Source organism: Bison bison, unplaced genomic scaffold, assembly GCF_000754665.1.
Source record: "Bison bison bison isolate TAMUID 2011002044 unplaced genomic scaffold, Bison_UMD1.0 scf7180017864370, whole genome shotgun sequence".
Classification (NCBI taxonomy): domain Eukaryota; kingdom Metazoa; phylum Chordata; class Mammalia; order Artiodactyla; family Bovidae; genus Bison; species Bison bison.
In genome coordinates this window covers 8,395,735-8,413,912 of record NW_011494942.1, presented here as the reverse complement: position 1 = coordinate 8,413,912, position 18,178 = coordinate 8,395,735, and the positions used below count along the sequence as shown (strand labels likewise).

General features: G+C 38.3%; 1 protein-coding gene across 17 annotated transcripts in view; it reads left to right on the top strand.

Moving 5' to 3' along the window:
* Positions 1-17,159, top strand: part of SOX5 (SRY (sex determining region Y)-box 5) — a 1,168,670-nt gene extending 1,151,511 nt beyond the window's left edge. For 16 of the 17 annotated variants that reach the window (XM_010855969.1, XM_010855977.1, XM_010855975.1 and 13 more), the window contains 4 exons: positions 4,306-4,414; positions 6,949-7,122; positions 14,091-14,307; positions 16,317-16,954. In XM_010855969.1, the coding sequence (XP_010854271.1) occupies positions 4,306-4,414; positions 6,949-7,122; positions 14,091-14,307; positions 16,317-16,620 (804 nt within the window). In that variant the 3' untranslated portion in view covers positions 16,621-16,954. Of the gene's footprint in view, positions 1-4,305; positions 4,415-6,948; positions 7,123-14,090; positions 14,308-16,316 lie in introns of all 17 variants that reach the window. The other variant, XM_010855967.1, reaches the window with a different exon arrangement.
* The last annotated feature ends 1,019 nt before the right edge of the window (positions 17,160-18,178 follow it).

Here is an 18,178-nt window from a genome sequence, read left to right as displayed (position 1 = left end):
AGGGATTTGGGGCAAGAGGAGAAGAGGACGACAGAGGATGAGATGGCTGGATGGCTTCACTGACTTGATGGACATGAGTCTGAGTGAACTCCAGGAGTTGGTGATGGACAGGGAGGCCTGGAGTGCTGCGATTCATGGGGTCGCAAAGAGTTGGACACGACTGAGCAACGACTGAGTATGATCTGATCTGGTCTGATCTGAAAGGTCAGTTTCCATTCCAATCCCAAAGAAAGGCAATGCCAAAGAATGCTCAAATTACCGCACAGTTGCACTCATCTCACACGCTAGTAAAGTAATGCTCAAAATTCTCCAAGCCAGGCTTCAACAATACATGAACTGTGAACTTCCAGATGTTCAAGCTGGTCTTATAAAAGGCAGAGGAACCAGAGATCAAATTGCCAATATCCACTGGATCATCAAAAAAGCAAGAGAGTTCCAGAAAAACATCTATTTCTGCTTTATTGACTATGCCAAAGCCTTTGACTGTGTGGGTCACAATAAACTGTGGAAAATTCTGAAGGAGATGGGAATACCAGACCACCTAATCTGCCCCTTGAGAAACCTGTATGCAGGTTAGGAAGCAACAGTTAGAACTGGACATGGAACAACAGACTGGTTCCAAATAGGAAAAGGAGTACGTGAAGGCTATATATGATCACCCTGCTTATTTAACTTACATGCAGAGTACATCATGAGAAACACTGGGCTGGAAGAAGCACAAGCTGGAATCAAGATTGCCAGGAGAAATATCAATAACCTCAGATATGCAGATGACACCACCCTTATGGCAGAAAGTGAAGAGGAACTAAAAAGCCTCCTGATGAAAGAGGAAAGTGAAAAAGTTGGCTTAAAGCTCAACATTCAGAAAACTAAGATCATGGCATCTGGTCCCATCACTTCATGGGAAATAGATGGGGAAACAGTGGAAACAGTGTCAGACTTTATGTTTTTTGGGCTCCAAAATCACTGCAGATGGTGACTGCAGCCATGAAATTAAAAGACGCTTACTCCTTGGAAGGAAAGTTATGACCAACCTAGATAGCATATTCAAAAGCAGAGCCATCACTTTGCCAACACAGGTCCATCTAGTCAAGGCTATAGTTTTTCCAGTGGTCATGTATGGACGTGAGAGGTGGACTGTGAAGAAAGTTGAGTGCCGAAGAATTGATGCTTTTGAACTGTGGTGTTGGAGAGGACCTTTGAGAGTCCCTTGGACTGCAAGAAGGTCCAACCAGTCCATCCTAAAGGATATCAGCCCTGGGTGTTCATTGGAAGGACTAATGGTACAGCTGAAACTCCAATACTTTGGCCACCTCATGTGAAGAATTAACTCACTGGAAGAGACCCTGATGCTGGGAGGGATTGGGGGCAGAGGAGAAGGGGACGACAGAGGATGAAATGGCTGGATGGCATCACCGACTCAATGGACATGAGTTTCAGTGAACTCTGGGAGTTGGTGATGGACAGGGAGGCCTGGCGTGCTGTGATTCATGGGGTTGCAAAGAGTCGGACACGACTGAGTGACTGAACTGAACTGAACTGATAAGGTGTTTTAGTTAAAGGTATACCACATCTTCGTCAATTCCTCTAGTCACCTCTCATTTTCCCTATTAACGTGTCTGAGAATTAGCTTAAATGACTATGCAAAAGCTCACAAAAAAGTACAACTTACTGTGTTTACTTGCACTGTCTCCTATTGACATCCTGTTAAGTATCATAAATTCCATTTAGGGGTAACTAATTGAATCATTTTATTATACTCTGTGCTTTAGAGGTAGATGATTCAGTTCAGTCACTCAGTTGTGTCAGACTCTTTGCGACCCGATGAACTGCAGCACGATAGGCCTCCCTGTCCGTCACCAACTCCCGGAGTTCACTCAAACTCACATCCATCGAGTCAGTGATGCCATCCAGCCATCTCATCCTCTGTCATCCCCTTCTCCTCCTGCCCCCAATCCCTCCCAGCATCAGAGTCTTTCCCAATGAGTCAACTCTTCGCGTCAGGTGGCCAAAGTACTGGAGTTTCAGCTTTAGCATCAGTCATTCCAAAACACCCAGGGCTGATCTCCTTTAGGATGGACTGGTTGGATCTCCTTGCAGTCCAAGGGACTCTCAAGAGTCTTCTCCAACACCACAGTTCAAAAGCATCAATTCATAGGCGCTCATCTCTCTTCACTGTCCAACTCTCACATCCATACATGACTAGTGGAAAAACCTTAGCCTTGAGTAGACGGACCTTTGTTGGCAAAGTAATGTGTCTGCTTTTTAATATGCTAGAGGTTACTGATTGTAAAAACACTTGTGACTTTCTAGCTTGTCCTTTACTAATCTTAGTAAATTAGTCTTTTATCTTGGCCTTTCCTAATTTCCTCCTTAGTTAGATGGTGCAAGATCCATACAGCTGAATGCCGAATCTTCAGAGTCATTTAACATTTCATTCTTTTTTTTTTTACTCCGAGTGCCTTATTTTGCTGTTTCTTCTTGAAAGACTTTACTTCAAAATGAAGGCAATGTGCTACATATGTAGCATTATTGCCCATACACTTTTAAATCAAAACCTGAGAGGCAATCCATGCCCAGTATATTCCTCAAAGATAGTAAAGTCTTCATTGACCCAGAGACTCTAATATCACGTTGATGGAATGTGGTTTGTTCTTTTTCCTTTTTTAATGTAACTGTCTTCTATTTTAGCAGCTACATTTACTATAAAGATAGCCTGTTAAGCTGGTGTCCTTGGTGCTCCTGGGCTTGGCTGAATATATACAGCAGACTCTCAGCAAAAAAATTCAGAACATACAAAGCAGCTGAAAGTACCGTTTTCATCCCCAAAATAAATTGGGCAAGGCTGTATGTTTTTAAATATATAATTTATTTCAATGTCAGTAGTATATAATCTTATAGAACTAAAATTGATATAAACTCTTTTGTTTCCAGTTCCCCTATTGTATTTTATATCAATCAAAAATTTAAAATATTTTGTCTATTAAATCATTTATCCAGCTTTGATGAACAGAGACATGGATTCCAAAGCCACTAAATTAAGAGAATTTTTCATCTAGTATAGTTGTACTACTGTCAGAGATTTTGTAGAGATAAAGTACATACTGTATGAAGAATTTCAGTATCCTGTTGGTTCTTGATAGAAACATTCGTTGGGTCCCTTCCCTGTAATAATTACCTTAAATAGTTGATTATTTTCTGTGAACATTTTATTGTGTCATTTTATAGCTGTTCTGCAGTAAATGTGATTCATTTGTGTAATTCATGACTGTGTTCCTGAGAAAATGAAGTGCATAATTAAAAAGAAACCTGGGCAAATTTTATGAAATCCAATAGGTGCTTTTCTGAAAGCTGTTCTGGAACCATATCACCCTCAGATCAATGATGGAGAGTGCTAGAGAAAGTTGTAAACCTTTTATTGTATGCTTTTCTGTGCTTAAAATCACCCAATTACTTAACTTGGAAATAGTTTAAAAATCTCATGTGGTTTAGATTAAGCATTATATTTTTCTTGAAAATAATTTACTTTGTGATGCCATGTTCTCATGAATTCAAATCAAGCACTGCATGCTTTCAAATGACTTGATGTCTTTGCAGATCTAATTTTGGTATATTTGTTATCTCAAATAATTCGCCAACTCAATATTTTGGCTTAGCAATCCAAATCAAATTGTGGTCCAAGTAGCAGGCACTCACATCGAATGTACAGAGACTTGACAAGCAATTAGCAATGAATATTTGAACGTCTTCATTACCCTTACATGAGAGATGCAGATGGCATTTAGGGAGATGGCAACCAGAGGACACTACTGTGAATTACGTTTCTATCATTTGGTCACCTGACTATTGGAAGACCTTCTCTGGGCCCCATGCCACTTCTATACTTCTACTGTCTGGCTAAAAATAAAGTAGGCATTCCAAATGCTGTAAAAACAGGTTGCTTCCATGAAATTTCTATGCACATTTTGTGATTTGGGAAGGTTGTCTCCAAGGATCCCAGCATACATCCTTGCGGCTTAGCAGACCCAAATGCCAAGACTGTATAAGGGGATTCTGCGAATCAGAGTTCCTTCAAAATTCCTACTGATCGTTGGCTTCGGTTACCTCAGTATAACGTGCTAAGTGTGCAAAGGTGAATAAATCAACGTCTCATCCCTTCCTGAAGCAAATGTACCCAAAGGGGGGGAAAAATAACTTTTAGAGTTGTTACAAACATGGCCCATATATGGCCCAAAGGAAAAAAAAAAAGTCTTTGAATAATTATAATTTCCAGACTGAGATCTCATTATAAATTTCTTTTTTAAGGAAAAAACAACACTGGAGAGTCTGACTCAGCAACTGGCAGTCAAACAGAATGAAGAAGGAAAATTTAGCCATGCCATGATGGATTTCAATATGAGTGGAGATTCTGATGGTTTGTGAAAGTTTTCATATCTATTCCAGTAGTGTGCAGAAGTATCTGTTTAATGCCAATTAAAACTACTAAAAATTATACCAGACAGCCACCTCATACCTGATCATTACAGTAAGAGTTCACATGTTCTCCCCAGCACACTCTGTGAGATAACATCTATTACAGATAAAGAGATTGGCCCTTAGGAATTTGTAGTTGTTTTTTCCAAGACCACAGAACTGTAAGTGCCAAAGGGCAGGTCTAGGGTTCAAGATGGCGTGATTCTAAAGCGCATGCTGTCAATCATTTCCCCTCTCACTTCCATATTTCTTATACCTGAATCAAACTTTTCAGAAATCTGTTATCCCTAAGCTCATTTTAGAGTTTTCATTTGTCAAACCCTGACCAGAATACAGAGCTCAGAGGACATTTTCAGGATAGTTTCTTGCATTTGGGATCCTTTCCCTCTTAATGCTATCTACCATACAGTCAAGCGTCCTGCCTACACTCTGTAGCCCATCTTGAATTCAAACTGTGCAGCCTCGCACTTCCCAAATGTTCCTCGAGCCTTCTGTTGTCTATATCATCTCTGAATGTTCTAAACATCCACAGGAACAACTAAATAAATTGATGCTCTAATTCTAATAGCACAGCAAAGAGAGAAGAGTGCTTTCCCTCTTACGCTTAGCGCCGACTGGGAACCTCTCTCCCAGATCAGGTGGCACACATGCATTTTAAGACCATGGTCCTCAACTTGGTTACTACAGCGGAAGACCCCTGTATATAGAAAAGACTGCCCCAGTTCCAACCAGTGAGAAGCCAAGGGACTAGCCAAGCTTGAGCATTTGACCAATAATTCTGTTGAGGCCAAATTTGAATGAATTGGATATCTAAAAAATGTCTGTGTTTTTCTAGCCTGTTGGATCCAAACACTTCCTTCCATCTTCTACTCTGCTTAGCTAAGATAATCCTGATCTAAGTACTTGCAAAGAACTTATTTAGCTTTGATGAAGTCACATAATGTTCATTTTAAGGCTTATCTTGCTGTAAGGTGTAAGAACAAGAAAAGGAGGATGTGCAGATGATCATTTGCTAGCTACAAACCCATTTTAGAAAGATGTCACCGTATATTAGCACTCATTTTTGTCAGTAAAACACTTACTGGTAATAACACATTTCATAAATTTTAAGTTGTATTAGCATGATAAAATATACCCATGGTACTCAGCATTAAAACATCAAAATGTTTGTTGCTGTTATGTGTTAAATTCAGTCATGCTTGTATGCAAAATATTTTCCAATCTTCATCAGACCAAAGAGTATATTATGAAAGAGAAATAATGGGAAACTCCAAATATGCTGTGTTTTCTGTTTGCTTCAGGTCTTCGAGGTCTTCAAGTCTGGGTCATTTTGGTTAATTCCTATTCCTTCAGATTAAGACAGGGAAAGGAGTATGAAGGAAGAAAAAAAGCAGAATCAGTACTTTTGTTGATTATACAAATTCTCAAAAGCCCCAAAATATTTGAAATTTTTACACGCTACCAGAATATATCTCTTTCATATTTTATAATGATAACCCTGGAAAACTTGGTGCCAGAGTTCTACATTTTGCTGCTTCTTGCTTTCTTTGCCTAAATTCAAGTATCTCAGGAAGCAGTTTAAACTGCTGAAGCCATTCTACAAAATTGGATAAAGCCTAGAGGACTGACCGAAGCTCCTCAAGGTTCCCGTGTCCCTCCTGGTTGTGTTTCATCCTGAGTCTCCCTGATTGAAATGTACTTACCAGTGGAGCTCTTTGCATAAATTAGATGTTGGGGGAAAATTCAGGAAAATGAACATATTATCTTTTTCACCTTATATATGTAACTGTAGACTTCCTAAGAAACCATTGTAATGTACCTATTCATTTGTTCTTTTCCCACCATTTTTATACATCTTTTGAGAAGCAGACTAACATTGCTGCATTAGAATATTTCATGCATTTATTAACACATAATTTCAAACACATTACAGGAGATATCTGTATTGTATTTTAACCTCAAATATCTATTTAGCAGTGTTTTTATTTATATAGCCTCAGAGGAAGAAAAAGGACATGAGTAGGCTATGTTCTGACAGTCTTCAGGTGAGAGATACTTCGTTACCTATAGTCACCCGTTCTGCTGAATAGATTGGTGTCAATTTTGTGAGCTTTTCAACGTAATATTTCTACACTACCAGCATGCCTGTTGACCTAACCCAACTATCTTCTTTGCAGTTTGCATCAAATATTTTTCTTGTGATGGTTTCTTGTATGGTCTTGAAAGTGAACAGTGAACAGTCCTCTGAAAGAAAGGAAAAATATACTAGAAATGAATTTAAAAATACAAATATATTTGGCACCACAAGGCTTATCACAGAAACTTCATAAACAAGCATCAGACTCAAGAACTGGAAGTACCATTATCAGATGTGCTTTTAATTTTCAGATATTTTAATAGACTGTAGAACAGTAATGCAAGGAAGGGATTGCCAAAAGTTTTAACACTAACGTGAAGCAATGTCCCTGTTTTTAGGAAGTGCTGGAGTCTCAGAATCAAGAATTTATAGAGAATCCAGGGGGCGTGGTAGCAATGAGCCCCACATAAAGCGTCCAATGAATGCCTTCATGGTGTGGGCTAAAGATGAACGAAGGAAAATCCTTCAAGCCTTTCCTGACATGCACAACTCCAACATCAGCAAGATACTGGGTAAGAAGAGTATTAAGGGTTCAGTGATGTGTGAAATACAGGTACAGTTTTGTTCTCGGCATTTGCTGAAAGAGATTGGGTTTGGAAGCTAAGCAGCTCATGTTTTCTACATATCTAAAAAAGAGGTACCCTTATTGAGCCTTTTCTTCTGACTATGAAGCATTCCACATTCATCAAGAAATAATGCCCAAATTCTGTGTGTTTCTATACTAGTTATTGCAATATTTTCTCTTCTTTAAAAATCTAAAAAATATTTATACTAAGACTAAGGGAAAAGGTTCTTTTCATACAAGACTCTCGGTATTGATATTATTTTCCTTTGTAAACACCATAGAATTCATCATGTCATGGGGGCAGGAGTGGAGGAGGAAATGATGTCTGTTTTAATACTATAATTGAAAATCAGTTTAGGTTGTCAGGACACAATTTGTTGGGTGTGCATTATTTAGTTTTTACTTTTGGTAACCTTACATGTATTTTCAGTATCATTTAAAAAGGGACTTCATTTTGATGTTTGGCAAAACCAATACAATATTGTAAAGTTTAAAAATAAAATAAAATTTTTTAAAAAAAGGGACTTTTCCTGCTATTGCAACTTTTATCTTAACAGATGACAAAATACATACATAGACACTGAAGCACACAGCAAAACTGGGTGAGAGCAAAGAGTACTGATTATAATGAGACCTATTATAATGAGATTATGTGATTATAATGAGACCTTAAACACCAGTTTAAGTCTCAGAAAGAAGGATAGGAAGATTCCATTTCTTTGGTGCAGTTCTCTCGACATCATCGTCATCTTCACCACCTTTATCTTTAAGAGCATAGTGTCTAGGTCTAGGTTCTGGACAACCTAAGCAAATTTTTATTATTATTTGAATTCTAAGAGCTAAATAATCAAAAATAGAAAAGGAGCACTGTATCAGCACATTTTGCCCGTGACAAATAAGTAACAAAATTTGTAAAAGTTATTAAAGCTTTGTTAAAATCCATATGCACTTGGAATTACATGCCGCTCAGGCAATGTGCCTTTTGATTCTTTACATTAAGGAGTCGATCATCTGAAAGTAGTTACTAAACATGTAATGTGTTTTTATGATCCCATATTTTCCAACAATGGTAATAGATGCTTCCCAGTCTATAGTGTACATTTGTAATGAAGCAAAAAGAAACAAAAATCATTTACTGCTTAAACTTGTGTCTCAGTTTTTATCAAAATGATTTTGAGATATTTAGATGAAGCTTATCTCAAAATATATGAACATGTGAAGCTTTATGTGTACATAAATATGAATATTTATACATAAATATGTATCCATCTATAATAAAAAACTGGAACTGAACAAAAGGAAATGGACATGTTTCTGTACCTCTACTATCTCTCATCTATTTTTCTTTTTATGACTATATATTCTACCTTCCATATGAATTTTTTCATTAAAAAAATACCGTATCTGTTTCATTTGGAAAAACTCTATAAAACAATAAAATACTTTATGTAAGCTTATCTCATATTTTAATATATCAGTTATAATCACATTAGAAATTCCCAAATTTCAAAAAAAAAACTAAAAACTAAAACTGTTTAACCTGTCTGTATATCATTCAATTTATGTACCTGAATACTAAAAAAATAATAATGACTGATTAAAAGGTTACTCCAGATATAATAGAAATATCAGTTTGGATAACATGAAATAATTTAAGAAATAGAGAAAAAGCCTTCATGGGAAAGAGATGTCTGGCTAAAAGAATTCCTTTCTGACTTGAAGGAGAGAATATTAGAATGACTATATGATCATATAAGTATATGATCATATCATAATAGGCTGCATGAAAGAGAATGCTGCCTAATTTAATTAAGGTTTTTCAATGAAATTGTGCTGATTAAATATATAGCAGAAAAAAATCCACTAAGGTCTTGGGCTTCAATATTTAGTCATAGCTTCAAACAAATAAATGATCTTCAAATATCCACAAGATCATTCTGAATGGCTCATTTCATATAAAAGTACAAAGAAGGCTTGATGTTTTCCTTTTTACTGATTGTTTTGGATAACAGCCTCCGACAGCATGCCGCTAATTCATTCTGCTTAAAACAGGCGCTTGAGCTGGGTTGACATTTTACGTAGTCTCTGGGGATCCTAGTTGACATTTTAAAGGGCTTCTAAGCATTTTATAATACCCTAAAATCTGGTTTTAATAAGCCATTCTGCTGAAATTGTTAACATAAGGAATCACCTTTTACTGTTTGGCACTAGATCAGGAATGGGGGACATCTTTTTCTGATTAGATATACAGTAGTTGGAGGAAAATGTGCAAATTCATTACAGACCCCGTGGAGATGACACTGTTGCTCAGCTCAAACCCATCATTTTTTATTGTATTGCCAGGTTTAGAAAGGGAAAGAGCACTTTTAAGATTGATTTTTTTTTTTTTTTCATTTTGAACATCAGAAATTTTTGGTTGAATCTTCCTATATGTACTTGATTCTTTTTTCATTGTCAAACGCTAGTCTTTTGAAAACAACAGGTGACTGACTTCTTGTACATGGTCAGAGTGAGAAGCCAGCCACACCCAAATCAAGACGTTTTCATCTTCTGAAGGTAGCCAAAACGCTGCCCTCCCACTTTCATCTGGTGTGTTTAGGGGGTTGCATTACCGTTACAAACAATGGTGGCTGTACCTGCAAAGCCGTTGAAACCAAAACCAAACTTGTCATTTGATTAACTTCATTCAGAAGCTACTCTTAAAAAATGGAAACTGCATTTGCCACCACACTGAACCACTGTACTGATGAGTCATAAAATAGAGTAGTTAGCTTAAGCATTAACTGGGTCAAAATGCTCCTTTAATTCTTAATTTTGAAAAAACATGTAATAGTGAGATGGCCCTATTTTTTTTAACTTAGTTTAGACTTCAGTGATACTTTCAGAGAATTTATATTATCTAATATCAAATATTTTGATTCTGGTTCATACAGAGTTAGAAACCAACTTATTTGAGAATTTATGCATCTTTTACTATCCTTTTCCTGTGCGTGTTAGCCAGAACAGTGTTAAGTTCCTCTACTCCCGATTCCCACTGCAAGATCTTGACCATTTCATTCTTCCTCCCTAGGCTACTCTTCTCTTTCTATCCCTATAGGAGTCATTTTTGCAGCAGTGCCTTCCTGACCTATAGAATCCTGATCCCATCTCCTTATGATATGTTCTCATAGCTTCCTGTACTTTCCACAATTGTAACTGAAATTATACATTTGGCAATTACATATTTAATCTGTTTCTCCTTAGCTGGAATATAAGCTCTAAGAAAATAGGTAGCATAGTGACTCATCACAGCATATAGTTAATACAGCATCATGCATATAGTAGGAAATCTTAAAAATAGCTCTTACCTTCCAAGGCATATTACTATGAGGCATAAACATTCCCTTTCCTTAGAGAAAGTTTCTTTTTTGATCTAATAGAACATTTGAACTTAGGGAAGAATCTTTGGCAGTTCCTATCATGAGAATGCTAGTTCTTTTGTTCTACTGGTGATATTTTAAGTCAACTATTCCTTGAGCCACTGTTCAATTTCTCTTGTTATTCAGTAAGTTATTCTGGTAAGTTCACTTTTCCACGCCCTGTTCTGAGGTTAAAAATTCTGGTATACATACTTACAAGACAATCCACAAGAAGAATTGATCCAGTTCAATAGTATTATAGCTTTATTTGTGTTTATATTTGCCCTAAGAACAGCATGATTTCCAAGTGCCTCTAGGAACTAATATTAGATAATAAAGAGTGTGAAATGTACCTACAAATGATATGACCTGAGCAGCCTACTAAATGTTGGACACTGCATTTAAACACAAATTTAAAAGAAATAGAAAAATAAATAAACAGTTCAAACCGTTATTTGAACTTTAACCTGAGTTCCTGTTGTAAATATAATGAAATAATATTGGCTATCTAGGTTGGAAAAAATTTGTTTACAAATCTTTGTAATATTTACATGGATATACCCACCCAGGCACATCTGTTCCAATAGGAAATAATTCCAAGGGAAGAGAAGTCCCTTTCTCCACATTTCTTTAATAAATGTAACAGCCCAACAGTTAGAACTGGACATGGAACAACTGACTGGTTCCAAATAGGAAAAGGAGTACGTCAAGGCTGTATATTGTCACCCTGCTTGTTTAACTTATATGCAGAGTATATCATGAGAAACACTGGGATGGAAGAAGCACAAGCTGGAATCAAGATTGCCGAGAGAAATATCAATCACCTCAGATATACAGATGACACCACTCTTATGGCAGAAAGTGAAGAGGAACTCAAAAGCCTCTTGATGAAGGTGAAAGAGGAGAGTGAAAAAGTTGGCTTAAAGCTCAACATTCAGAAAACTAAGATCATCGCATCCGGTCCCATCACTTCATGGGAAATAGATGGGGAAACAGTGGGAACAGTGTCAAACAATTTTTTAGGGCTGTTGCAGCCATGAAATTAAAAGACGCTTACTCCTTGGAAGGAAAGTATGACCAACCTAGACAGCATATTCAAAAGCAGAGCCATTATTTTGCCAACAAAGGTCTGTCTAGTCAAGGCTATGGTTTTTCTAGTGGTCATGTATGGATGTGAGAGTTGGACTGTGAAGAGAGATGAGTGCCGAAGAATTGATGCTTTTGAACTGTGGTGTTGGAGAAGACTCTTGAGAGTCCCTTGGACTGCAAGGAGATCCAACCAGTCCATTATGAGGGAGATCAGCCCTGGGATTTCTTTGGAAGGAATGATGCTAATGCTGAAACTCCAGTACTTTGGCCACCTCATGCAAAGAGTTGACTCATTGGAAAAGACTCTGATGCTGGGAGGGATTGGGGGCAGGAGGAGAAGGGGATGACAGAGGATGAGATGGCTGGATGGCATCACCGACTCGATGGATGTGAGTTTGAGTGAACTTCGGGAGTTGGTGATGGACAGGGAGGCCTGGCACGCTGCGATTCATAGGGTTGCAAAGAGTCGAACACGACTGAGAGTCTGAACTGAACTGAACAGCCCATATTGAGGAATTCTCGACATTTGTAGGAAAGAACAGTTCATTAGTGAGCTATTTGTATTTGAGATGTGTTATGGTTGAATGATGGTGATGGACAGGCAGGCCTGGCGTGCTGCGATTCATGGGGTTGCAGAATCGGAAACAACTGAGTGACTGAACTGAACTGAAATGATGGTTGAATGATGAATTCATTTGAAAGGTTTAAGAAGTTGCTTAGATGGCTTTGCAAGGCAGGTAAAGGCAGCAGTACCAGTACATATTAGGCCAATTCCTGTTATTATTTTCTTTGTGCATTTGGGTAGAGTTTTGGGCTTCCCTGGTGGCAATAGTGGTAAAGAATCTGCCTACCAATGCAGGAGACACAAGAGACACGGGTTAAATCCCAGATCAGGAAGATCCCCTGAAGGCGGGCATGGCAGCCCAAGGTATTCTTGTCTGGAGAATCCCATGGTTAGAGAAGCCTGGCAGACTACAGTTCATAGAGTCACAAACAGTTGTACACAACTGAAGTGATTTAGCACACACACACGAACTGATTACTTGCAGATAAACATCCACAAATAAACATTACTACTACTATTTCTGTTACTACTACACATAGCCATACTGATAGAAGCAAACCTTTAAATCACATCTGTATTATGAAAAAGCATAAACCATTTTTAATTAAGCTTCAAACCTCAAAAATCAGTCGTTTTTCGCAATCCTCGTTGAATCCAAACCAAAATTAAAAGTGAAAGGAAAGGGAAAACCAATTTGGACTAACATTACTAATACATACTTTATCACAGGAAGTGACAGTTTCATATATTATTGAAAATAATTTTTTAAGAGAAAAATATTACTGTAAGTTTTGCTTTCTGGCTTAAAAATATTTGATAGATCCTATGTAGTAGGTAGATATAAGTATGTAAAGACACATGTTGTACCACACTTTTGATTTCTGTCAAACCTGAGTCAGTGATCTTCAATTTAGTAGTTGTGTGAGCTTTGGTGAGTTACTTCATCCATTTGAACTTCAGTTTTTTCATCTTTGGAAACGGGTATAAGTGCTGTCTGCTAGTGAGACTGTGGTGAAAGGTGAAAATGAAAAAGCTTATGGGAAGTTTTTAGCAAGGTATCTAATGCACAGTTGTTAACCCAGGGCATGTTCACTAATTATTTCTTATAATTAAAATTTTAATAAAATGAATTTTTAACTGTAATCAAGTTAGCATACTTAAACTTTGGGAGAGAATAAGCAGTACATGTAATACATGTTAGAAGGACTTCCCAGGTGGCTTAGTGGTAAAGAATCCACCTGCCAATGCAAGAGACTCCAGTTCAATCACTGGGTCAGGAAGATTCCCTGGAGAAGGAAATGGCAGCCCACTCCAGTCTTCTTGCCTAGGAAATCCCATGGACAAAGGAGCCTGGTCTTTGTAGCCTGGCTACAGTCTATGAGGTCACAAAGGAGTCAGACAGGACTTTGCAGCTAAACAACAACATGTTAGAAACCTTTGTAGTAAGTAATAAACTCCCACATAAAAATATTCAATAGCTAGACAGTTATCTTCAGATTCAAAATACATAATGAGTCTTTGCCTAACTTTTCAGTTCATAGTTGAATTACATCATGGTCTAATGTAGAAATGAAAGATATCGCCATTAAATCTACTATGAGCTTTTAAGTATATTAGGTACAAGTTTGACTAAGTTGTTAATCCAAGGCAAAAAAAAAAATATATTGCTAAGTGTCTGTATTTGAGTACACAGTTTCCTTGGCACAGACACCAACAGCTCAGTCAAAGCTCACTAATCCTAACCTTTTTATATATTTCTGGGATATGGCCAACATTTTTACTTTAGATTTTCATATTCTCAATTATACTGTTAGGATCCTCAGCCACTGTGCAAATGGGAACTTTAACCTTTTTTTCCCATAGGATCTCGCTGGAAAGCTATGACAAACCTAGAGAAACAGCCATACTACGAGGAGCAAGCCCGTCTCAGCAAGCAGCACCTGGAGAAGTACCCTGACTACAAGTACAAGCCCAGGCCAAAGCGCACCTGCCTGGTGGATGGCAAAAAGCTGCGCATTGGGGAATACAAGGCAATCATGCGAAACCGGCGGCAGGAAATGCGGCAGTACTTCAATGTTGGGTAAGGAGCTTCCGGTCCGGTCCTTTTCCCATAGGGAACCCTTCCGGTTACGCTTAACGGATTGGAAAGTGTATTTGTTTAGCTGCAAAGCAGCATTTTGAGAAAGAACCTGGCACGGTATATTTTGTGTGACTAAGCTGTCCCCTTATAATATCAAGGAAGAATGTTGCAAGTGAGTTCACTCCAGGCTCCTAGAACAATGGCTCTGACCAGAGCTTTGTTTAAAGGCTGGTTTGAAAATAAAATGAGAGTAAAGAATTTTGAAGCTTCCTATTAAAAATGTAGAAGTCTTACTGGTTTTCTTTTTTCTTTTTCTTGCTGCTTTTCATTACTTCCAAGGCCTCACCTTGTAGATTCCTTAGCAACTAACAATTGAGATAATATGGTATAAAAATGAAAGAAAGACTTGTTTCTGAATATAGAGAGGTCTCTGGGCTCTCAAGGCACATACCTGGCCTTAGAAAAAAGATCACATAAAGGGATTCTGTTTAGGGCACAACAAGGTTGTGAGTGGATAAGTTTCCTTCTGAATTAAGGATGCCTCCCTCAGTATGGGGCTTCCCAGGTGTCTCAATGGTAAAGAATCTGCCTGCAATGCAGGAAACGCAAGAGATGGAGGTTCCATCCCTGGTTTGGGAAGGTCCCCTGGAGTAGGCAGTGGCAGCCCACTCCAGTATTCTTGCCTGGAAATTCTCATGGACAGAAGAGCCTGGCAGGCTACAGTCCTGTGGGGTCGCAAAAGAATGGGACACAACTGAGCACCCTCTCAGTATATCTTACCCTGCTCCCTATGGCAAGGCCGAAAACCACACTGCATTGCAGAATTTTCTCAAAAAACACAGAAATAAAGTTTTCATATTTGGAACAGTAATAAAGATCCTGTGAGCTCTGAAAATGGCAAAAAGATACTTTAAAAAAAAAAAAAAGCTTTTCAAGTGTGTCCTGTACCCTCCATTCCCATGAATGTGTCTGCTTGATCAGTCCAGAAGGTCTGTGATTTATATCTCAGTGCCTGACTCTTCTCCATGTGGAGCTCAAAACCCAGCCTTCCTTGGGGAAAAAGTAAACATGAATGAATGAAAGAAGACATAAATGAACATCATCTGTTAAATCCTTCTTACTGGAACCAGTTACAGGATCTATGGATCCCAATGTAATATGAAAATGCAAAGTGAAAGTGAAGTCGCCCGACTCTTTGTGACCCCATGGCCTGTAGGCTACCAGGCTTCTCAGTCCATGGGATTTTCCAGGCAAGAATACTGGAGTGGGTTACCGTTTCCTTCTCCAGGAGATCTTCCTGACCCAGGGACTGAACCCGAGTCTCCCACATTGTATGCAGACGCCTTACCGTCTGAGCCACTAGGGAAGTCCCCCAGGTCCTTGGTAAAAAGTTTTTTAAGGAATTTCAAGATAGTGACGACAGAATTCTAAACCTAGTGTGGGATTTTTGTAAGCCCCGGATACTGTACAGCTGCAGAGGTGGTGCACCCACGAGGCCAGCCTTCTACTCCCACTGATGATCTCCCCGTTTCAGGGATGAAGTGGACCATGTGCTAGTGTTCACTTCTAGTGGGTTCTGAGCAATAAATTTTTATGTTAAGAGCTCAAATACTTCAGGATTTTTCCATTAAAATTGCATTATCTTTAGGTTTAATCTTTTAAAAATTGTTTCAACATGTTACAGTGAAGGATAAATTAACTTTGTGTCAAGGGCTTGAGTTCTGTTTATTAATCGATTTCTAAACCTCAGTTTCTTTCCAGAAGTTAAAAATGTAACAGTCATTTTAAGAATCAAATGGGCAACATGTAAAATTGCCTTGTAATCTATAAAGCATTATATAAAAGTAAGGTACTTGGACCAAGGTAGGATACCATTTTCAAATGTCAGGCAGTAGGGTGAAAATTAAGACCTTCGATTTGGTCAAGCCAAGCAAATTCATTATAGAATAAGGCCTGCATCCAACCCTCCACTCACCTAGGGTCTCTTTTTGGGAATTCCTCTCTGACAGGCAACAAGCACAGATCCCCATCGCCACGGCTGGCGTCGTGTACCCGGGAGCCATCGCCATGGCTGGGATGCCCTCCCCTCACCTGCCCTCGGAGCACTCCAGCGTGTCCAGCAGCCCGGAGCCCGGCATGCCTGTTATCCAGAGCACGTATGGTGTGAAAGGAGAGGAGCCACACATCAAAGAGGAGATCCAGGCTGAGGACATCAACGGAGAAATTTATGATGAGTACGACGAGGAAGAGGATGATCCGGATGTAGATTATGGGAGTGACAGTGAAAACCATATTGCCGGACAAGCCAACTGATAAGGGTCAAAAGATTGTTGTGACCTTAGGACTTAAAGAAGCCCTAGCTGGTTCATCCTTACCAGTGGCCAAGCACATTAACTTTCTCATACACTGACTGTTACTTTAACTGTTAGTCTTAACTAGTTGGGACATCAGCTGACTAATAGACCTCAGCCTCAAAAGGCTTGGAAAGGAAATAAAAATACAACAAGCAGACAACAATATCAACAACAAGAGATTGAAATAAGCTATGGGTAAAATAATGCCAGTAATTCAGCTGCTACATCCAAGCACTGAAGTCTTACCCGTCAACTTTTTTTTTTAATAAACTTTATGGCTGTTTGTTCTACAATGTTCTAGAAATTCTCACTCAGGTACACAGTGCCAACAAGTGGCTTGTGAATGTGTTTTGTTGTTTTGTGCTACAATTTTTAAAAGAAATAAGTTTTGTTTTGTTTTTCGGGGTTTCTGGGTTTTTTCCTTTTCTTTTCTTTCCTTTGGTTTTTTGTTTTTGTTTTGTTTTGTTTTGGTAATGCACCTGACAGAAAAAAAAAAAAGAAAGATGACTTTCTCTTTCATTCTCTCCACCTTCTCCATCTCTATACTTTAAAGATGGAAGTCTGTGCATGGGGGGGAAGAGGGAAAAAGAGCCTGTTTTTAACTTCCTTGGTATCCACCACAAAATAAGCAATCATTTTCTTTAGAGGACTTTCCTTATCTGTTGCACACCACACTACATCTTTGAGTAAGTGCCAAATTTGTGCTCAAGTGTTGATCCAGTTGATTTTTTTCCCTTTCCTTTTTCCTGTTCCTTCTTAAATTAGGACAGTGTTATATCTTAGACAATCCCTTGAAAAACCTGAAATACCAGCAGCTGGTGAGATTTGACTTTTTTTTTTTTTAATGGAAACTGTAGGTGCTGTTCTCAGGTGAAAAGAGAGAGAGAGACATAAGAAATTTAGAGAAAAAAATATTTTCTAATCTTGGATTTTTGTGTGTATGTATGTGTGTGATTATGGTACTAATAGGAATAATGTTGGATCATTGTGAGTTAAACCCACATCTGGGGATGAAATCCCACATCCTTCTAAATGACTGGTCTGGAAGCATCCTTGACCTTGACTTTGCACTTCAAATGACAACTTAACCAATATAGGGCTCAGAAATTATATTTTTAAATTTCTAATATGATTATTATTGGATGGATCAGGTGGCCCTGTATAGTAGAGGGGTGCGTGTGTAATGTGGAAGCCGAATTCTCCCAGATGTTCCACTAACATTTGCTACTTAACAATTTCTGTTTGTTTTTCCTGTTGGTAACTTCGAGCAAAACAGTCGTTTCCTTTGAATATATTTGCCCATTGTCTAGAAATATAGGATTAGCTTATTTCTTCAACATTCCATCCTTTCCTGATCAAGAAATGGAACTGATGATTTTATAAGGTATTCTTAATCCCTCCATGAAATGAGATGGAGGCCATTTGCATTTCAGAATTGTGGGCCAGGTACATTTCATGCCATAAAAAGCAGGATTTGTTCAGAAGTCATTGCAACGCTTGCCACTGCTCTACTCTTG